This window comes from Nicotiana sylvestris, chromosome 6, assembly GCF_000393655.2.
Source record: "Nicotiana sylvestris chromosome 6, ASM39365v2, whole genome shotgun sequence".
Taxonomy (NCBI): domain Eukaryota; kingdom Viridiplantae; phylum Streptophyta; class Magnoliopsida; order Solanales; family Solanaceae; genus Nicotiana; species Nicotiana sylvestris.
Window position 1 is genome coordinate 137,671,744 of NC_091062.1, and position 20,165 is coordinate 137,691,908.

The following is a 20,165-nucleotide window of genomic DNA, read 5'->3' on the forward strand; positions in this document are numbered from 1 at the left end:
CCCTTAAAATCTATTGTTTTTTTTTTTTAATTTTTAAGAAATGCTTTTTTGGGGGCATCCAAACGATAATCCACTAAGGTGCCCCTACTATTTTTGCCAAATGATTGAGAGAATATTTGAGTTAGAAAGTGGAAACTGGCCCTTCCCTTCTCAACTTAATTCCCAATATGGAAGAAGCATATGCTGTTATTCACCTGCCTTTTTCCTTTTATATGTCTTATCAAAGAGAGCTTCATTAGAATTTAAATCCAGCACGTAACCCATTTACAGGAAAACATTAGAGAAAACAAAACTGGAGAGAAACTGAGAACCAACTGCATGCAAGAATTTATTGAAATATAGATAATACGTTTATTCACAAGATCTGCTCCCAAACAGTAAGATTAAATTTAAAGTGAGTCCAAATCTCCAGCTCTTTCGGGAGTCCTAAACTTTTTGCGACGGGACCTGGGAAACAGAAGCTGCCGGATCTGTTTCTCAGCAGCAACCTCTGATGTTGCCTGCAGAGTAAAATAAAAGAGGTCATAGTAAAAATCAAAATCATGTTTTTTTGTGATAGCCCAAGTCATTGTTACTGAGCAAAGTTTCACTACAATATCAGTCTTTTAAAGCCAAAACCATTTTCTATTGCTTACCCTAACTTTGAAGGGGAAACGATGAGTTTGCACTTCTGTTCCCGAGAGAACTCTGACATCCATGCCAAGACTGTCAACTCCAATCAACTTTGCTCTCTGCAAAAGGTGGATTTTATATCACAGATTATTGATATGTAAAAAATATGAAAAATGTTCCAGATGAGCTATGTTAGCAAATTCGCCTCTTCTCGCCGAAGTAGGAAATGTCTGGAGTTTAGCTATGGTTTTTACCTATTAGTTTAACTTTGTATGATGTATAAAGAGAGGCATTAGTAGATATAACAACATGATCAATCAAATATTTCTCCAGATGAAAGAAGTTGGGGGGGGGGGGGGGCATGGATTTCACTGCGAAAAGTTTACCCCAGACAGGGGCGGATCTACATAGAGCCGAGAGGGTGCGGCGCCACCCGCAGACCTCGGCCGGAACTCTGTGTATATATCTATATGTATAGAAGAAATATTGTACATATAATAAAATGACACCCTAATGAACAAAACAGCCACTGGGTGCCAGTGGTAAAGGCCCAAAAATATCTCTCTGCCAGTAGTACGTACTATTGGACAATTAATGTTAGGTGTACGACAGTTTACTTTCTTATTTATTCTTTGTTTTACTTTTTTGACTTTTTAACTTATTTAATATTGTTTGACTTTTCTATTGTGCTTTCTTTATCCACTAAAATACAAAAGCTACCTTATTTCCCCAAAAACTTTTCCCACCCAAAACCCTTCTCTTCTACTGCGCTGCTGCCCCAAATTTGGGGATTCTTGGATTTTCACTGTTTTAGTCCGTCACTCACCGGCAGTTGGCCACCACCGTTTGGTGTCCACTTTTCCATTTCACCTCACCTTGTTGCTGCACCACTGCTTTGTAATTTGACTGTAAATCTCTCTTATTCTCTTGCTTCTTTTTTTAATTTTTTTTATGTTGGGTTTCTCTGAAAATAAATTTTTTGGTGGTATAGTTAATATTTAAGAATATAGAATTACAAGTTGCTAAACCCCTTTGATCATTTCATTTTCTCCCTTGTTTTTCTTTTATTCAATTCAAAATTGATTTTTTTTTTCTCTTTTCCAATCTTTAATTTATAGTTTATTGTGTTATTGTGCATATTGTTCTCTTGAATTTTTGATTGTATTAGCTTTTGCATTTTGTTGTCAGATAAGCTTTTAAAGCATTTTGTTGTCAGATTTTTATTTTCATTATCTGTTTTGCTCTTGTTGTTGATTCCTTGATGGCGTTCATTGGAAGTTTAGATTTTCAGTATTAATTCAAATTTATACCAAAAATGCATATGACATGTATGTTTTGTTTACTTAAGGATGAAAGAATTATGTATGTCTTACTTATTAGTTATAGTGACCAACTGATTATGGTAGTATTTTGTTAATTGGAAGATATTTAAACATGAAAGAAGTTGTCTTTTTGTACTTTTCATGTTGGAAGAAATTTTATGATATTGGTATTACTGCTGAAAATTTTATGATGTGCGCTAAGTTGTCATAATTTATTTTCATTCGATATATTTATCTATATAAATCGAAAAGATGAATAACTAAAATCGAAGCACAAAGTTGATCAAACCGACTATATATTTATCCCATTTGGACTGTATAAATAATATGGCACCCGAAACCTTCAAATCCTAGATCCGCCTCTGACCCCAGAAATACAAGAAAACTTCTACATAAAATAAACTTATTCTACTCGTAAATTTTTTGGCAATAAATGTGAAATATTAGCATAAACAAAACAAGAATACACCTAAAGAGCACCATATACTTCGACCACCTTCTAGGAATAGTATAAAGCCTCTAAGCAACAGGATCGAGGTACAAATTCTCTGTATGAACAAGCTACACCTACTTGCCCTATGTGCTCCTTTTAACATATCTACTCTTTCCCTAATTTCCTTTTGATTCTGTTGTTTAACGAACTCCTTGTTCATGGGAACGTCTCTGGAGATTTTCCAGTTCCTCGCTGTCCAAATATGATAAACAGTAGCCCCTAGTATAGCAGTGAGGACTTCTTTTTTAATAGTTTCCAATGCGTTCTCCTAATTCTCATAATGCTTTGCATCACATCCCCTCTCAGAATTAGTCCAATCCAACTTGATATAGCTTCCCAAATTGCAGTAGACCAGGTGTAACGACTCGACCGATAGTTTTGACCTCTAGCGTGCTGTTCGGCAGTTTGAGGCCATGAGCAGCTTCACTTCAGGTATTATGACTTGTACGCATGGTCGGAATTGAATTCCGGGGAATTCGGAGTTGATTTGGAAAGAGAATTCTCATTTCGAAAGCTTTAAGTTGAAAGAATTGACTAAGATTTGGATTTTTGAGTAAACGACCTCGGAATTGGGATTCGAAGGTTCCAGCAGGTTCGTATGATGATTTTCGGACTTGGGCGTATGTCCGGACCGGGTCTTGGAAGACCCGGGAACGTTTCGGCACCTATTGTGGAAGTTAGCATTTTTGGAAAAATTTCATAAGTTTGGGTTGAAGTGCATTTCAGTGTTATCAATGTCCGTTCGGGATTCCGAGCCTGGGAATAGCTCCGTATGGTGATTCTGGTGTTGGGAGCGCGATCGGAAGTGAATTCAGAGGCCCGTGGGTCATTTTGGAGTCATTTGGCTAAAAGATAGAAATTTGAAGGTTTTTGGAGAAGTTTGATCGGAAGTGGACTTTTTGATTTCGGGGTCGGAATCCGAATTCCGGAAGTTGGAGTAAGTCCGTAATGTCAAATGTGACGCGTGTGCAAATTTTGAGGTCAATCGGACGTGATTTGATAGGTTTCGATATCGAATGTAGAAGTTTGAAATTCTAAAGTTCATTAAGCTTGGATTGGAGGTCAATTCATGATTTTAGCGTTGTTTGATATGATTTGAGGCCTCGAGCAAGTCCGTAATGTGTTTTGGGACTGGCTGATATGATTGGTTGGGGTCCCGGGTGGATTCCGGATGGTTAACATATCAAATTTGAAATTTAAAGAAGGATTGAAGCAACTGGTATCTGGTGTAACCGCACCTGCGAGGTTTTGGCCGCAGGTGCGGAGCCGCAAAAGCGGCTAGGAGGGACGCAGATGCGGTGTTGGGCCAGAAGTCAAGAGACTGCAGATGCGGTCATGTAGCCGTAGAAGCAGGACCGCACCTGCGAAGGTTGAGGCGCAGAAGCGGAAAGGGCAGCCTCATGAGAAACTGAAGAAGCAGGTAGTGGGTCGCACCTGCGGAACCGCAGAAGCGGTCAAGTGACCGCAGGTGCGGAAATGCTAGAGGTAGTGTATTCTTTTAAAGTCGGGGTTGGTCATTTTTCCCCCATTTTTCATTTGTTGTGGACGATTTTGAAGAGTTTCAAGAGGGGGTTTTCAACATCAACGACAAGGTAAGCTATCGCCACCTATCTTGAGTTAAATACATTGATTATGTGCGGATTTGAGCATGAAAATTTGGTAGAAACTTGGGGTTTGAGGGAAAACCTAGAAAATTGATATTCTTGGATTTTGACCACGATTAAGAGAAAATCATATATTTGAGTTCATGAGTTCATGGGTAAACTTTATCTTTGAAAAATTTCGAAATCCGGGCACGTGGGCCCGAGGGCAATTTTGTAAACTTTTCGATCAGGGGTTAGGAATTGTTATAAATTGGATTTGTAATGAGTAATTGAGCATATATTAATGGATTGCATAATTATTGGCTAGTTTTGGAGCATTTAGCATCGATTCGAGTCTTCGGAAGGGCGTGGAATGCCGGTTACTCACCTTTCTAACCTTGTAAGAGGGAATTGTCCCCATAAGTGAAATAATTGGTTATGTGCTCCTATTTGTGGGGGCTACGTACGCACGAGGTGACGAGAGTCCGTGCGTAACTACTATTATGTGTAAGTCCGAGTAGTCTAGGACCCAAAAACATGCTATACTTGGAATATTTGTAATCTTATTGACAGCTGGATGGCTTAAATCCTATCGAATTGGTAAATAAATTTCAAAAAGGATTAAACTTCATTTTTCTTAAAATCATTAAAAGAGAATTGGCTTTTATTTGGATAAACGTTCCCCGATAAATTCTTAATTGGTTGTTTGAATGTGTGTATCTATGTGTGCCCGCGCGCATGTATGATTCACGAGCGGGATAATAGATGCATCTATGGTTCACGTCGTTCGACCCTCGGCAGTGCACATTTTACATTTATATTGGATCGGGCCGTACGACCTCGGCATGATATGCGCATGCTTATATTGTTTGCCTGAGAATTTTAAATGTTGATACTTAACTTTCCTGGCCAGAGATAAATGGATAAAGATAATGAAGAGTAAATCTTTGGAAACCCTTTTTCTATTGAGAAGTTGTTTACCTGCTTTCCGGCTTTATGAGCTTATTTTGCTTTATGAAATCCCTGATTTCCTCACATTTTTACTATATTATCATTGGACCACTAGTAAGTGTCGAAGTCGACCTCTCGTCTCTACTTCTTCGAGATTAGACGGGATACTCACTGGATACACGTTGTTTTCGTACTCATACTACACTTTCTGTGCATTTTTGTTGCACAAGTTCATGTGTGGCTAGTGGCTTAGTGGCATAGCGGCGTGGTTGCTACGGAGACTTAGGTGAGTTGCATCTGTCGAGACAACCCGCAGCCAGCAGAGTCCCCTTCAGAGTATTGTACTGTATTTTCATTTCTGTCTACTTTGTATTCCGGACAGTTACTGTATTTTATTTCCTTCTTAGTAAATGCTCATGCACTTGTGACACCGGTGTTTTAGGATGATTATTGGGTATCTTGTATTTACTTCCAAACATTCTTTATTTACATTGTAAAGATTGTCTTTTACTAGTAAAATCGAAGGAAAATCATAGTTTTCAAAATTATTAAAACGGGAACTTAATCAAGTACTTTGGTTGGTTTGCCTGACAGCAGTGTCCGGCGTCATCACGACCCTTAGTGGATTTTGGGTCGTGACAACATGGTATCAGAGCACTAGGTTCCCTTAGGTCTCACGAGTCATGAGCAAGTCTAGTAGAGTCTCGCAGATCGGTACGGATACGTCTGTACTTATCTTCGAGAGGCTACAGGACTGTTAGGAGCTCTTCCCTTCTTGATTCCTCATCGTGCGATTTGATTCCTTGAGGCTTATGCCCTTGTTTCCTTCCTACTCAATCTTACGCGACGCGAACCGCTTGTTATAAATCGAGAATTGAAGAATTGTAATGGTACTACAGATGTGGTGCGGGATGTTTTTCCCGGTATAGTTGGTTGGGCTATTGTCGTCGCGTTGCGGAAGGATTTTTCTATCGTTTCGGTTCGGTAGTTGTGCTTCTAAGAGCTTGGAGGCTATGCACAGGTTGCTATGATGCTCACGATTGGTTATCGCATAGTATTGACTTGATGGTAGGATACTTGCCTATGTGTTGGGGCGGTGAATGATTTGAAAGGAAGCCTACTCAGTGCACAATTCAGAGATATGATATTTCATTTCCGGCGGAGGAAAAGCAATTGGCCTATGAATGTCCAGATTTGGGGTGATGGAGTAACGAGACTTGGTATTTTCGAGCGTGGTGGAATTTTCATCTGCGATGTAGTGTCGCCGTCCTCGATTGTATGTGTTATGGTCTTCTGCAATTCGCCTTTGGGGTAAGATATTGTGAAATAATATTGGAGAAACGACTGTTAGATATCGCGGGGTGCGGTGGCTCAGGATTGAATCAGTGTTTCTAATGTTGACGGCTCGAGAAAGATGATCTTCGGAAATGTTTAATTTTAGTAGCGATTTGTGGGCTCAAGTGCTACGAAGATAGATTTTACTTAAGGCAACAACTGAGCAGCAAAGGATGAGGAAGAACATGTGGGGAATGTCAGGCGATGGTTAAAATTTCTAGAAGGCCAAGTATAAGAAGCAAAGGTCGAGTACGATTAAAATGGTGAGTTCCGCCAAAGTGGGAAAGTGACGGAGTTGCATATGGGCTTTGTGGTAGGATGACTACGCACCTTAAGGAGAGTTTGGAATGATTTGGGAATTTTGGTGATTGGAGTCTACGGATTTAATTTGAGGTATGGGCTATTATGCGGCAGGAGATTTGATATAACGGAAATGAGCTGCTTGAAATGAAGAAGGATACAACATAACTTTGAATTGGAAGGATGTTGCCGCACATTTAATTGATGTCCACGAGGGGTGAACGGACTTGTGTAGCTAGAGAGTGAGCTCGGACTCAGGATGGGTTATTGATGTCGTAGTGATTGTACCCCGTGCAGCAGCGTTGGAAGATGTCGGCACGTAAATTCCACAGGTGGGTTATCTCCAATGAGCAGATCGACGGTCACATGGTTGGCGAAGCTTCGGCGAAGAATTCTATTAGTCATATAGCAAAGAGATCGGTCGTGCGAATGTGGTTGATGATTTAGAGTATAAAAAGGGGTTTTACAGAAAGATTCCGAGAATTTTGGCGGTTGAGTGAGCAAGGTTATGTCAATAAGAGATAAAGAATCCTGGTGAATTCCAGAGTTGTGTAATAGTGGCTTCAAGCTAAGTGGGAGAGTCCCACCGCCTATGATTGGGTTGCATGGTTAACTACTTGCGAGGTTTCTGGTTATTAGCATATTGATGGGTTATTTCAGCTATGGGAAAAGAACATAAGTGGTAATTTGGTTATTTGACCATAAAAGTGTGTTCTGGTTGGCCTTATTGGCTCATGTACAGACTTGGGGAAGGATTCGGGATTTATGCCTTGCATAGATGCAGGTTTCAAGGGAAGTGATTCTACCAGGTGCTTCGTCGAGAGGGTATTCATGTGCTAGAAGATTCATGGAGTTGATTATATTCGGGGCCAAGTCAGAGCGGGTGGCTCTCAACAACGGTCCTAGTGGATTCAAAGGGGTAAAGTGTGGTGCCTAATGATTTCGAGCCTATAGGTACGGTTAAGAATCAAGCTTTGTAGCAGCTTATGAGAAGAGGCCCAGAATGTTCTATGATGTTTTGACTTGCAGTGTAGCATTTGGGAGGTATGAAATGGTTCGTGGGATTTGAGACAGCATGATCTCGTGCTTCAAGGTCACTCGAGATGAGTGCGGATGGAGTGTGTTATGTATTGAATGGAGTTATTATTATTTCTAACGCAATCAAGGATAAATTGGAAGAGGATAGATTTGATAGCCATAGTTGAATTGGCATATTGGTGGTAGCGATCAGTTCCTTCAGCGTGATCAAGTTATGCAAGTGATTTGTGACGGTACGTGTGAGGCTTGTTGGCCGCCATAATTGATGTTATTCAGAAGTATTCTACTGTTATGGCCTGCTATGTGTAGGCGGATCCCGGAAGGGCTATGATGGCTTAGACCACTACTTAGAAATTTGCATATTCTACGGTTATGAGAATTCACTTGTGTGTTGCTATGGTTCTCTTGAAGTGAGTTAAGTGAAAAGTTTTTATATGATGAAGTGTTAATCTATTAGTGGTTCTGGAGTTATGATGAAAATCGTGTTCTATCATATATTGGCATGTTGGGTGCAGTAAGTGGTATGAAGTTTGAAGTAAGGATTAAGGTTGCAGTTCGGTGTTGAGAAGGATGTCACGAGCTCGGATGAGCAGGAAAGGAGTTTCGATGTTTAAAGTAAGTTGGTATTGTCTTTAGCGTCACCTGAGATCGATGTTTTGTGAAAAAGGCTTTGCATCCTGGTTAAGGATTCTTGATAGCCTTTCAGCGTTAGTGCGGCCGGTATCTGCTACGGAAGGTTGTGGGAGCGTGCCCCACGGGAAGGTTGTATAAGTGTGGCATGTAGCCACTTGATTGATTGAAGAGTTAAACCAAGTATGAAGATTATAGTGATGTCGTAAAATTGAGAATTGATGCCTGGAGGGCACTCGGTTTATTGGGTTGTGGACTGTGGAGGATTACTCCGGTTATGATGGTTGTTCTTGTGTGTTATGAGAAAAAGGGGGTGATTATTGACCTTTGAAAGGTTATTAGCCTAGTTCAAAGCGATCAGAATCAGCTTTGAGGTTTGTGGATGGATTTAAATGTGAATATGAGCTCTATATCAGGCCAGATGTGTTCATTTCAGCAATGCGCTCCTTATGGAAGAGTAGTCGGGGTGCTATTTCGTCATCAGCTATTTCATGTAATGATATATTGCGCCGTGTGAGTTGTGAGACGGCTTGGTGAATTTCTTATGTGTTGAGGTTCCTCGTAGTGATGATGTTATATGAGTAGAATGGCTCTTGAGATTCAGATCGTATATCGCACCTCAGTTGTGCTTGAGTTTGTAGCTTATAGCGCTATATGTCTCTCCAGGGATGGTATTATGCACTTAGCGTGCTTGTGATCAACATTCGGTATTTTGTTGGAATGAGCAATCTAGCTCGGTGTGTATCTCCTTATATGAATTTTATGTGGATCAGGTGGCACGCCGCCATGGGTATGTTGTTTGGAACGGGTTGCACGCCGCAACAGTGTGATGTTGAGTACAGTTTCCTATATCTGTTTTTATGTGTTTTGTTTCCTATTTTTCTGAGGAAAACTCGTATTAGCTGTGTGAGTTGAGTAGTCCCTTCCAGAGTTCATTTTCCTTTTGTATCGCATTCGAATTGGTAGCCTATTGGCACATTGTGGCATTATATGAGACTTTTGATCATATCTGGGGTGGCTTATTGCCTGAGCAGTTCGTGCTGGGTGAGACGAGATCATTGGATTTAGGAACAGTGCAATCTGATTATATGGAGTATATTAAGGAGCAAAGACCATTATTTGGTTCAGAATGAGGTGATGGTTTTTGTCAGGAGTATAGACCCAATGATTTGTTGATTAGGCAGTTGGTTATAAATTTCTACACATCTTTTCTGTCGTGGCGGTATTGTAAGAGTTAGAGCAAGACCTATGTATGTCATGAGGTGCAATGAGAGCATCAGATTCGTGGAATTTCGACTAATTTGATCAGAGAATGTTATTGTGGTCCTGTGAGCAAAGTGGTGCGAGGTGTGAATTCAGCTAAGGTATGCAGTCATGTTCTGGTACATCGTGTGGTGATTGATACGGTGTTCGTATGTAGGAAACAGGTCTGGCAGAGAATTCCGAATGTTGGAATTGGGCTCTAAGGCTTATTTGCTTAAGTGAAAAAGGATATCTTCAGATTGATCGAGCTAGGGTGCCCAGCTGAGTTGTGGTAGCACGGGTAGGTGCTCGAGGTGTTAAACAGTGATTTCGGACAACTCCAGCACAGTTCTTAGTACGTTCCAAGACGAACATATGTTTAATTGGGAGAGAATGTAACGACCCGACCAGTCGTTCTGAGCTCTAGCGCGCCGTTCGGCAGTTTGAGGCCATGAGCAGCTTCACTTCAGGTATTATGACTTGTACGCATGGTCGGAATTGAATTCCGGGGAATTCGGAGTTGATTTGGAAAGAGAATTCTTATTTCGGAAGCTTTAAGTTGAAATAATTGATTAAGATTTGGGTTTTTGAGTAAACGACCTCGGAATTGGGGTTCGAAGGTTCCAGCAGGTTCGTATGATGATTTTCAGACTTGGGCGTATGTCCGGACCGAGTCTTGGATGACCCGGGAACGTTTCAGCACCTATTGTGGAAGTTAGCATTTTTGGAAAAATTTCATAAGTTTGGGTTGAAGTGCATTTCAGTGTTATCAATGTCCGTTCGGGATTCCGAGCCTGGGAATAGCTCCGTATAGTGATTCTAGTGTTGGGAGCGCGATCGGAAGTGAATTCGGAGGCCCGTGGGTCATTTTGGAGTCATTTGGCTAAAAGATAGAAGTTTGAAGATTTTCGGAGAAGTTTGACCGGGAGTGGACTTTTTGATTTCGGGGTCGGAATCCGATTCCGGAAGTTGGAGTAGGTCCGAAATGTCAAATGTGATGTGTGTGCAAAATTTGAGGTCAATCGGACGTGATTTGATAGGTTTCGACATCAAATGTAGAAGTTTGAAATTCTAAAGTTCATTAAGCTTGGATTGGAGGTCGATTCATGATTTTAGCGTTGTTTCATATGATTTGAGGCCTCGAGCAAGTCCGTAATGTGTTTTGGGACTGGTTGGGGTCCCGGGGACCTCAGGTGGATTCCGTTAACGGATCAAATTTGGAATTTGAAGAAGGATTGAAGCAGTTGGTATCTGGTGTAACCGCACCTGCGAAGTTTTGGCCGCAGGTGCGAAGCCGCAGAGGCGGCTAGGAAGGACGTAGATGCGGTGTTGGGCCAGAAGTGAAGAGACCGCAGATGCGGTCATGTAGCCGCAGAAGCGGGACCGCACCTACGATGGTTGAGGCGCAGAAGCGGAAAGGGCAGCCTGGTGAGAAACCGCAGAAGAAGGTAGTGGGTCGCACCTGCGGAACCGCAGAAGCGATCAAGTGACCGCAGGTGCGGAAATGCTGGAGGTAGCGTATTCTTTTAAAGTCGGGGATTGGTGATTTTTCCCCCATTTTTCATTTGTTGTGGACGATTTTGGAAAGTTTCAAGAGGGGGTTTTCATCATCAATGACAAGGTAAGTTATCCCCACCTATCTTGAGTTAAATACATTGATTATGTGCGGATAAGCATGAAAATTTGGTAGAAACTTGGATTTGAGGGAAAACCTAGAAAATTGATATTCTTGGATTTTGACCACGATTTTGGGTATGAAATTAAGAGAAAATCATATATTTGAGTTCGTGAGTTCATGGGTAAACTTTATCTTCGAAAAATTTCAAAATCCGGGCACGTGGGTCCGAGGGCAATTTTGTCAACTTTTCGATAAGGGGTTAGGAATTGTTATAAATTGGATTTGTAATGAGTAATCGAGCATATATTAATGGATTTGCATAATTATTGGCTAGTTTTGGAGCATTTAGCATCGATTCGAGTCTTCGGAAGGGTCTCCTTTCTTAACCTTGTAAGAGGGAATTGTCCCCATAGATGAAATAATTGGTTATGTGCTCCTATTTGTGGGGGCTACGTACGCACGAGGTGACGAGAGTCCGTGCGTAGCTACTATTATGTGTAAGTCCGGGTAATCTAGGACCCAAAAACATGCTATACTTGGAATATTTGTAATCTTATTGACAACTGAATTGCTTAAATCCTATCGAATTGGTAAATGAATTTCTAAAAGGATTAAACTTCTTTTTTCTTAAAATCATTAAAAGAGAATTGGCTTTTATTTGGATAAACGTTCCCCGATAAATTCTTAATTGGTAGTTTAAATTTGTATATTTATGTGTGCCCTCGTCGCATGTATGATTCGCGAACGGGGTAATAGATGCATCTATGGTTTGCGTCGTTTGACCCTTGGCAGTGCACATTTTACATTTATATTGGAGTGGGCCGTACGACCTCGGCATGATATGCGCATGTTTATATTGTTTGCCTGAGAATTTTAAATGTTGATACTTGACTTTCCTGGCCAGAGATAAATGGATAAAGATAATGAAAAGTAAATCTTTGGAAACCCTTTTTCTATTGAGAAGTTGTTTACCTGTTTTCCGGCTTTATGAGCTTATTTTGCTTTATGAAATCCCTGATTTCCTCACATTTTTACTATATAATCATTGGACCACTAGTAAGTGTCGAAGTCGACCTCTCGTCTCTACTTCTTCGAGATTAGACGGGATACTCACTGGGTACACGTTTTCGTACTCATACACTTGATGTGCATTTTTGTTGCATAGGTTCATGTGTGGCTAGTGGCTTAGTGGCATAGCGACGTGGTTGATACAAAGACTTAGGTGAGCTGCATCTGTCGAGACGGCCCGCAGCCAGCAGAGTCCCATTCAGAGTATTGTACTATATTTTCATTTCTGTCCACTTTGTATTCCGGACAGTTACTGTATTTTATTTCCTTCTTAGTAAATGCTCATGCGTTCTATAGAGCGGTGATTAGACCAACCATGCTGTATGGGGCGGAATATTGGCCAGTCAAGAATTCTCATATCCAGAAGATGAAAGTAGCCGAAATGAGGATGTTGAGATGGATGCGAGGGCACACTATGCTGGATAAGATTAGGAATGAAGATATTCGGGAGAAGGTGGGCGTGGCTCCCATGGAGGACAAGATGCGGGAAGCGAGACTTAGATGATTCGGGCATGTGCGGAGGAGGAGCCCAGATGCTCCGGTTAGGAGGTGTGAATTGTTGGCTTTGACAGATACAAGGAGAGGTAGAGGACGACCTAAGAATTATTGGGGCGAGGTGATAAGGCAAGACATGGTGCAACTTCAGATTTCCGAGGACATGGCCCTAGATAGGGAGGTGTGGAGGTCGAGCATTAGGGCTGTAGGTTAGGGGTGGTTGAGCGTTTTTCTTCGTTGTTCTGGCTAGTCTGATAGTGTTTTCTATAGGACTGCTAGCAGTTATTGTTCCATCACACTTTCTATTTTTTTGTTTATTATTATTATTAATTTTTTTTACTTTTATTTTATATTTTTTTCCAATTTTTATTATTGCCATAGTTATTGTCCTTCCCACTTATTTGTTGTCACTTACGGTGCTGATCTTATTTGTATGTTTTCTGCTGTTGTTACAAATCTGTCGTTTTTGAGCCGAGGGTCTCTCGGAAATAACCTCTCTACCCTCATGGGTAGGGGTAAGGTCTGCGCACACTCTACCCTCCCCAGACCCTACTAGTGGGATTATTACTGGGTTGTTGTTGTTGTAAATACTCATGCACTTGTGACACCGGGTTCTGGGATGATTATTGGGTATCTTGTATTTACTTCCAAACATTTTTTTATTTACATTGTAAAGATTGTCTTTTACTAGTAAAATTGAAGGAAAATCATAGTTTTCAAAATTATTAAAACGGGAACTTAATCAAGTATTTTGGTTGGCTTGCCTGACAGCTGTCCGGCGCCATCACGACCCTTAGTGGATTTTGGGTCGTGAGACCAAGGACCGGCACCAAACAAATGTTGTATTGTTTCCCGTTCACCAGTGAACGCAGGTGGAGTCTTCACATGCAATTCCATCTTAATCATTCTCTACTTAGTAAGCATTTTCCTCTGTCCAGCTAACCAAAACATAAAACTATGCTTTGACATCAATACTCTATTCCATATCAACTCTGATCCTACCATGATAGGTCGTACACCCAGCAGAGCCAAGTAGCTAAGTGAGAAAGAGTATTGTCCATTGCCAGTCAAAGAATATGTTCCATTTGTGTACCAATGTACCATCCCTCGCTAAACTTTATGTAACTTTTTCCAATACCAACTACATTCAGCTGGTGGAGTGTGCTCCCAGACATCAGAGTTATTTCTCATATAAACCCCATGTACCCACTTAACCCATAACATATCTTTTTTCCTAACCAACAACCATAATAGTTTCCCTATTGATGCCAGATTCCACAACCTGCAGTTTTTCACATTCAGTCCACCATATTTCCTAGGTAAACACACTTGTTCCCATGCCACTAGGGAGACTTTCTTCTTCTCATCTGTGCTAACCCACAAGTACTCTCTACATTGCTTATCCACCTGCTTGAATATACTCTGTGGTAAAATAAACACTGATCCCCAAGAGTTGTGCAGGGAAAACAGTACTGAATTGATAATTTGCAACTGACCAACATAGGAGAGATGTCTAACAGAGGTAGATTTGATTTTGGCAGTGATTTTGTCAATTAATTGCAAGTAGTCCAGTTCTTGCAATCAGTCTGTCCCTAATTGCAATCAGTCGAGGACAGACTGACAGGTTGCAAGAACTGGCTTTTCTCTGGAGAGAGTGGGAAAAACCAGTTCATTTGTTTGGAGAGAGGGATAGACTCATTGTAAATTTGATAGTGAAATGCTGAAGTGCCTCCATGACTCTGTTAATAGAAGATTCATTGCCCTTGCAGAAGATCATTAGATCATCTGAGATCAGATGTGTCAGCCCCAAACTTTTGCACATAGGATGGAATATAAAATCTGGAAGCTGGGACATTTTGCTCATCACCCTTGAAAAGTACTCCATAACCATGACAAATAGTAGAGGAGACAATGGATCCCCTTGCCTCAATCCCCTTCTTCCTTCAAAATATCTGTAACCCTCCCCATTCACCTTCACTGAGAACTTTGTAGAAGTCACACAGTTCATGACTTATGTCACAAATCTTCTAGGAAACCCGAAGCCTTGTAGCATTCCTTCAATAAATTCCCATCTAACCATATCATATGCCTTACGGAGGTCAATTTTCATCATACACCTGGGTGAAGTTTTCCTCTTATAATGCCTTAGCAAGTCGTGGCATATTAATACATTCTGAATCATTGACCTTCCTTGAACAAAAGGAGATTGTGTGTCAGTCACCACCAATGGTAGAACAGCCTATAACCTTTTGCATAGCATCTTAGAAAAACACTTGTAAACCACATTGCAACATGAGATAGGCCTGAATTGGCTGGCCTCCAATAGTCTATCAACTTTGGGAATCAGTGCTATCATGTTGCACTAATCTGTTTCAGGAGCTTCCCATTTTGGAAAAACTCCAAAACTGCTTCCGTGACTTCATTACCAACAATGGCCCATGCATCTCTAAAAAAACCACCACCATACCCATCCGAACCTGGACTTTTGTTGATGCAAATGCTGAACATAGCCTCTTTAACTTCCCTCTCAGTGAAAGTTTTAATTAGATTCAACTGTTGTACTGCTTCTAGAGTAGGGCCATTTTTCAGGAATCCTGTATATGCATGTCTCCTTGATCCTCCCACCTCCCCTAGCAAGTTCCGATAAAATTTAACAAAGACCCCTGCTATCACAATAGGATCTATTTGGGTGACCCCATGTTCATCTTGTATTTGGGTAACAGACTGCTGCAGCTTCCTTTTTTTGATCACTGAATGAAAATACTTGGTGTTGTCATCACCAAGTCTAATCCAAGTAGCTTTACTCTTCTGTATAAGAGGCTTTTCTGCTAGAATAGAAGCTTTCTTATACCTCAAATATGATGTTTTCTCTTGTGCCTGAAGACTCTGATCCTGTGGATGCAGTTGCAGTTTGGCCTGTATATCAAGTAATGTGGTCCTTGCCACTTGGACATTTTTAAGGATGTTGCTAAAATGCTACTTATTTAACTGTTTCAGCTTCTGCTTGAGTGCTTTTAATTTCTTAACCACCTTAAACATTGTACATTCCTGAACCTGTTCATTCCAACTCTCTCTAACAATCTCCAAGAACAGTGGATGTGTGCTCCAAACATTACAATATTTGAAAGTTTTCCTTGCAGGCTGATCTTGCATGATTGAGATTCTAATTGGACAGTGATCACTCACACCCACCGGTAAGATGTTGACTATGCACGCTGGTATTACATCTACCCAATCTCCATTTACAAATACCCAATCTATCTTAGAGAAGACCCTGTCTACCTCTTTTCTATCATTCCAGGTGTACTGACCACCAGTGCTAGGCGACTCTTATAACCCACAGTTGTCTGTACAATTTGTAAAATCCACCACTTCTGCATACATTACTGGATTACTATCCTCTATATGGAGGACAACATTAAAATCACCTAACACCATCCAAGGAATATTACTACCTCTGCCAACAGAACAAAGATAATCCCATAGTTCCTTCCTATCTACTTTGAGATTATAAGCATACACAAATGTTATCATAAAAGTCAACTATAATGGAACAAATGTGGCTTGGCAAGTGATAGCCTCAGCTATACTTCCTTTGACAATCACATTATAAAGGTCTGGTCGCCACACCACCCAAACTCTGCCATTATAATGGAACTCATGATTGGTAGTAAATTGCCATCTTCAAACATTGTTCTTGCTAGCTCTGGTACTCTATTAATCTTTATTTTAGTCTCTAAAAGACCTATCAAACCTACATTATTCTCATTGCAGAGGAGTTTCACCTCTTTCTGCTTATTGAGCCCATTCAGGCCCCTCACATTCCCACTTAATATATTTTAACCATTTCCAGTAATTGGAAATAGTTTATCACCTCTTCCAACCTCCACCAATTTCTGCGCCCCTGAAGTTGAGGTACCCTCTTTGCCCAATGCTTGAAATGAGTTGGCCACTACCATTGCTTCCTTTTCTGCTCTAGGTGACTTCCCAATCTTAGATGGTTGAACCCACCCGCCATCTTTCTTAGCACCATCCACCTGTACCCTGAATTCTTCCCCTTGTGTCTTGTGCTGTGCAATCCTTGATTCAAACTTGTTGGTGTCCTTATTTCTTCCTGTTCTATTAGTCTCTGTTGTCTTCTCTGTCGCTGCTTCCAATTATAAACAACCTTCTGATCTATCACAACTCCTTTCTCGTTTCTAAAGTATATCTCCTCAGGTAACTGAGCCCCAATCTTCACTTCTGCTAATAATCTGGCAAAGTTAAGCCCCACTTTCTTCTCTGTATTCCTATCAACCATCAATGGTTTCCCAACCACGCTTCCTATTTTGCTCAGGCCTCTAGCACTCCAATATTTGAAGTCTAGTCTAGGCAACGTGATCCATATAGGAACTGAGTGAAGTTCCTCCCTTGAAAACTCCATATCCTGATTCCACTCCTTAACTATGAACGGTTTGTTGTCGAAGTGGTAAATACCCCTTGTAAGACTTCATTCTTACCTGCCTCATTGTCAAAACAAACCAGAACAATACCATTTTTCATCATGGCTATTTTATTGATACCAATTTTACCCCACGGCCTTTGAATGAACCCATTCAGTACTGAAAATGGAGGGTAAGCACCTAAAACATAACATACTACGACATTCTTCCAATATTCAATCTCAGAGTTATCCTGAATAATTTCCCCAATCTGATGTTCCCCAGAGTGAATTGGGTCTACATATTCCAATTTAAAACCACCATTTGAGATTTTTGATATATCAAAATTGTGCCAAATGGAAGCCCTCGATTGAGTAATCTTACCTGTTACCTCATCCTGTAATTCAACTTCATCCGCCTAGGATTATTTCCTACTACTACTCGACGAGTGGATAAAATCTAACCATTCCCCCAATTTGTCCTTCGCATGTGTCACAGTTTCAATTTGCATGTTAGGTTTCTGCACAATTTCCGGAGATGCTTCTCTGGAGATGCTAATTCCTTCATTAATTATCTCTGTAAACTGCTCCGCTTTGCCACATCCTCTGATAGTAGTCTTCGCCGCATATTTTTGTGTTAGTATCGCCGCCTGGGACTGAGCTGACAGTCGTCCTCTCCTACCTCCCATGGTTGGCGCACGTTCTAACTTGCACCGGGAGAGAGAAACCATCGAGCTCAAGTCCGTCTAAGTTGTGTTAGACAGAATTATAAAGGTAAATTTGATAGTCCAAACTAGTGATAGAAAAGAACCATCATTCAGAACTGCAGAAACAACAGTAGATCAATCTAATTCATTTGGAAATTTTATGCATATGAATATTAAGCATCAGCATCAATTGACCACTACCTCAGCATGGAGTCCTTTCTTTCTGCAAAGAGCTTTAAGTGCAAATTTGCACTTAATTCCTTGCTGCTTAAACCACTCTACAATTGCTGGAGTTGAGTGTACAAGAATGTCAGGCTCAGCATCCTGGAAGTCATGCAAATTTACTGCTAACTGCACCAAAGAAGAAGGATGAGCATTGAACATGATATTGTAGCTTACTGAGGTGCTTAAATACTTTAAAGAACATACTCTTCTCATTTCTGCCCACATAGTATACTTCTACCATTTTTTAGTTCTTTCCAGGAAATCCTAAAAATAGACAACCCATACATGCTCCACTCTATAAACAAGATTCACACGTGACAAAAGAGAGTCTGAGTATATAGTTATGCCCCTTCAATTTGTCAAGATTTCCCCCTTAGACACCTTAACTACACGGGTACCCATTAAACCCTAACTACTCTGTATATGATCACTTTAAAAAGGATTGTGCAGAATACGCACCAAATACCTGTGTGACACGTTTCATAAACTAAAAGGAGAGAAAAATATAACACTTAAAAGAACACAACTAAACCTGGGGATCTGATATTAGTTGGCTGGAGTTCAATTAGAAGTGACACCTTACTCCCCAGCCAAACTTTCGGCCTTTTTCCACCCTCATTTATTTTTCCCTTAGAGATCTCAGTTCCTCCGAATCCTTGCAAACACCTTTCTTCACAGTGTTGGATCTGTAATAAACCAAGAGATGTGAAGTAGATGACCGGAATCTGAACTTGTGTTTTTTATGGGTTCTTTTTTCAGTAATAAAACAAATTTATGAAGAAATGCCTTGCCGGAAGGATCATCCTCTTTGAACAAACAAACATGGTTTTCCATTGAATTTCCTGTCACCCTTCATCTCACCCCCAAAGAAAAAAACTCTGGAAATGTGGCGGTGAAATGAGACCTGCCCGACTTTTTAACTTCTCACACGCTTTAAATTTTTGGCTTAGGACACCCAAGCGACACGGCGATTTAAGGGTCTCAGACTCACGTTTTACATTTTTGAGTGTGCCAAAAGTGACTCACAAAGTTAAGATGTGTAAGAGAATTTTTTTGCAAGTAGAGGAAGAAAAGTGCGTACCAGCCCAAAGAGAACTAAGCATAGTACAAGGAGGTCTAAATTTACTAAGCTGATTAATTGCAGATACATGAATCACCTTTTTGCTGACACGAACTGACATGGACAATTTGTAGTTTCTACACTGCTAAATTCAACCTAAAGTTCAAACTGCTAGTTTCCAAGTCGAACCATACCCCGAGCAGCAATCCTACATATGAGTTGCAAAATATCTGTTTTGTCTTCTACAAAATAAACAAAATTTGCATGCATAATAGAAGGAACAAGAATACAGTGCCAATGCAGCTTATCTTGATTGTATTATAATTCTCTAACCTCCACAGTTCACAAGCATTAGATAGTTTTGTAAAATCTTGGCTTTTGCAGTTAGCTTTGCGTGAGTACAAACTAATCTTGCCATCTCAAGCTTCAAAAGGTACTTATATATATATATATATATATATATATATACCTATACATGTGATAACGTTATTTCATTTCAAAATTGTTACAAACATAAGATGAGTGAGAAGTATACATGCCTGAGCACCATATACAGAAAATAACTCGATCTTGAGGATTTCCAATCTGTAAATAGTCGATAAACTGCAGCTCTTGTCATAGCTTGAACCGAAGCTCAAAGTTTCTCCATCTGGAAGTTTAATGATTTGAATTAATACAGATAAAATCAAATAAACAATGAAAAGCTTCTACTCGAAAAGGCAAAAACATCTGTGGCTAGAGCTCTTTCACTGCCATACACTGATCTGAGGTATAGAGTAAGAGATCATTTCTAAACTATAATGAAACTGTCGCTAAACAGAACATCCACACAACAAATGGCGCAAACCGATAAAATTTTCAGCAGGAGAAATAAAAAATGGAAGTGAGGAAAGCAACCACTCAGTTGCAGTTATTAAAGATTATTGATGAAAACCCACACCGACTGCCTCAGCAGGAAATATATTGTTGTAAACCAAAGAAGATATAAAATAAAATAAAACAAAACACTCGGGATAAGAAAAATGCATTTAGCTCACATAAGTGTAAATCCAAATTCCAGAGTCTA

At 40.4% G+C, this 20,165-nt stretch overlaps 1 protein-coding gene across 5 annotated transcripts in view; it reads right to left on the reverse strand.

Annotated features, from left to right (window-relative positions):
- Nucleotides 1-304: 304 nt before the first annotated feature.
- The window catches only part of LOC104216773 (uncharacterized protein At3g49140), a 29,701-nt gene continuing 9,840 nt past the window's right edge, over nucleotides 305-20,165 (reverse strand). For 3 of the 5 annotated variants that reach the window (XM_009766897.2, XM_009766896.2, XM_009766898.2), the window contains exons 9-13: nucleotides 19,639-19,748; nucleotides 18,618-18,725; nucleotides 18,016-18,165; nucleotides 636-731; nucleotides 305-500 (exon numbers count right to left, since the gene is read on the reverse strand). In XM_009766897.2, the coding sequence (XP_009765199.1) occupies nucleotides 390-500; nucleotides 636-731; nucleotides 18,016-18,165; nucleotides 18,618-18,725; nucleotides 19,639-19,748 (575 nt within the window). In that variant the 3' untranslated portion in view covers nucleotides 305-389. Of the gene's footprint in view, nucleotides 501-635; nucleotides 732-18,015; nucleotides 18,166-18,571; nucleotides 18,726-19,638; nucleotides 19,749-20,165 lie in introns of all 5 variants that reach the window. The other 2 variants (XR_011400248.1, XM_009766899.2) reach the window with 2 other exon arrangements.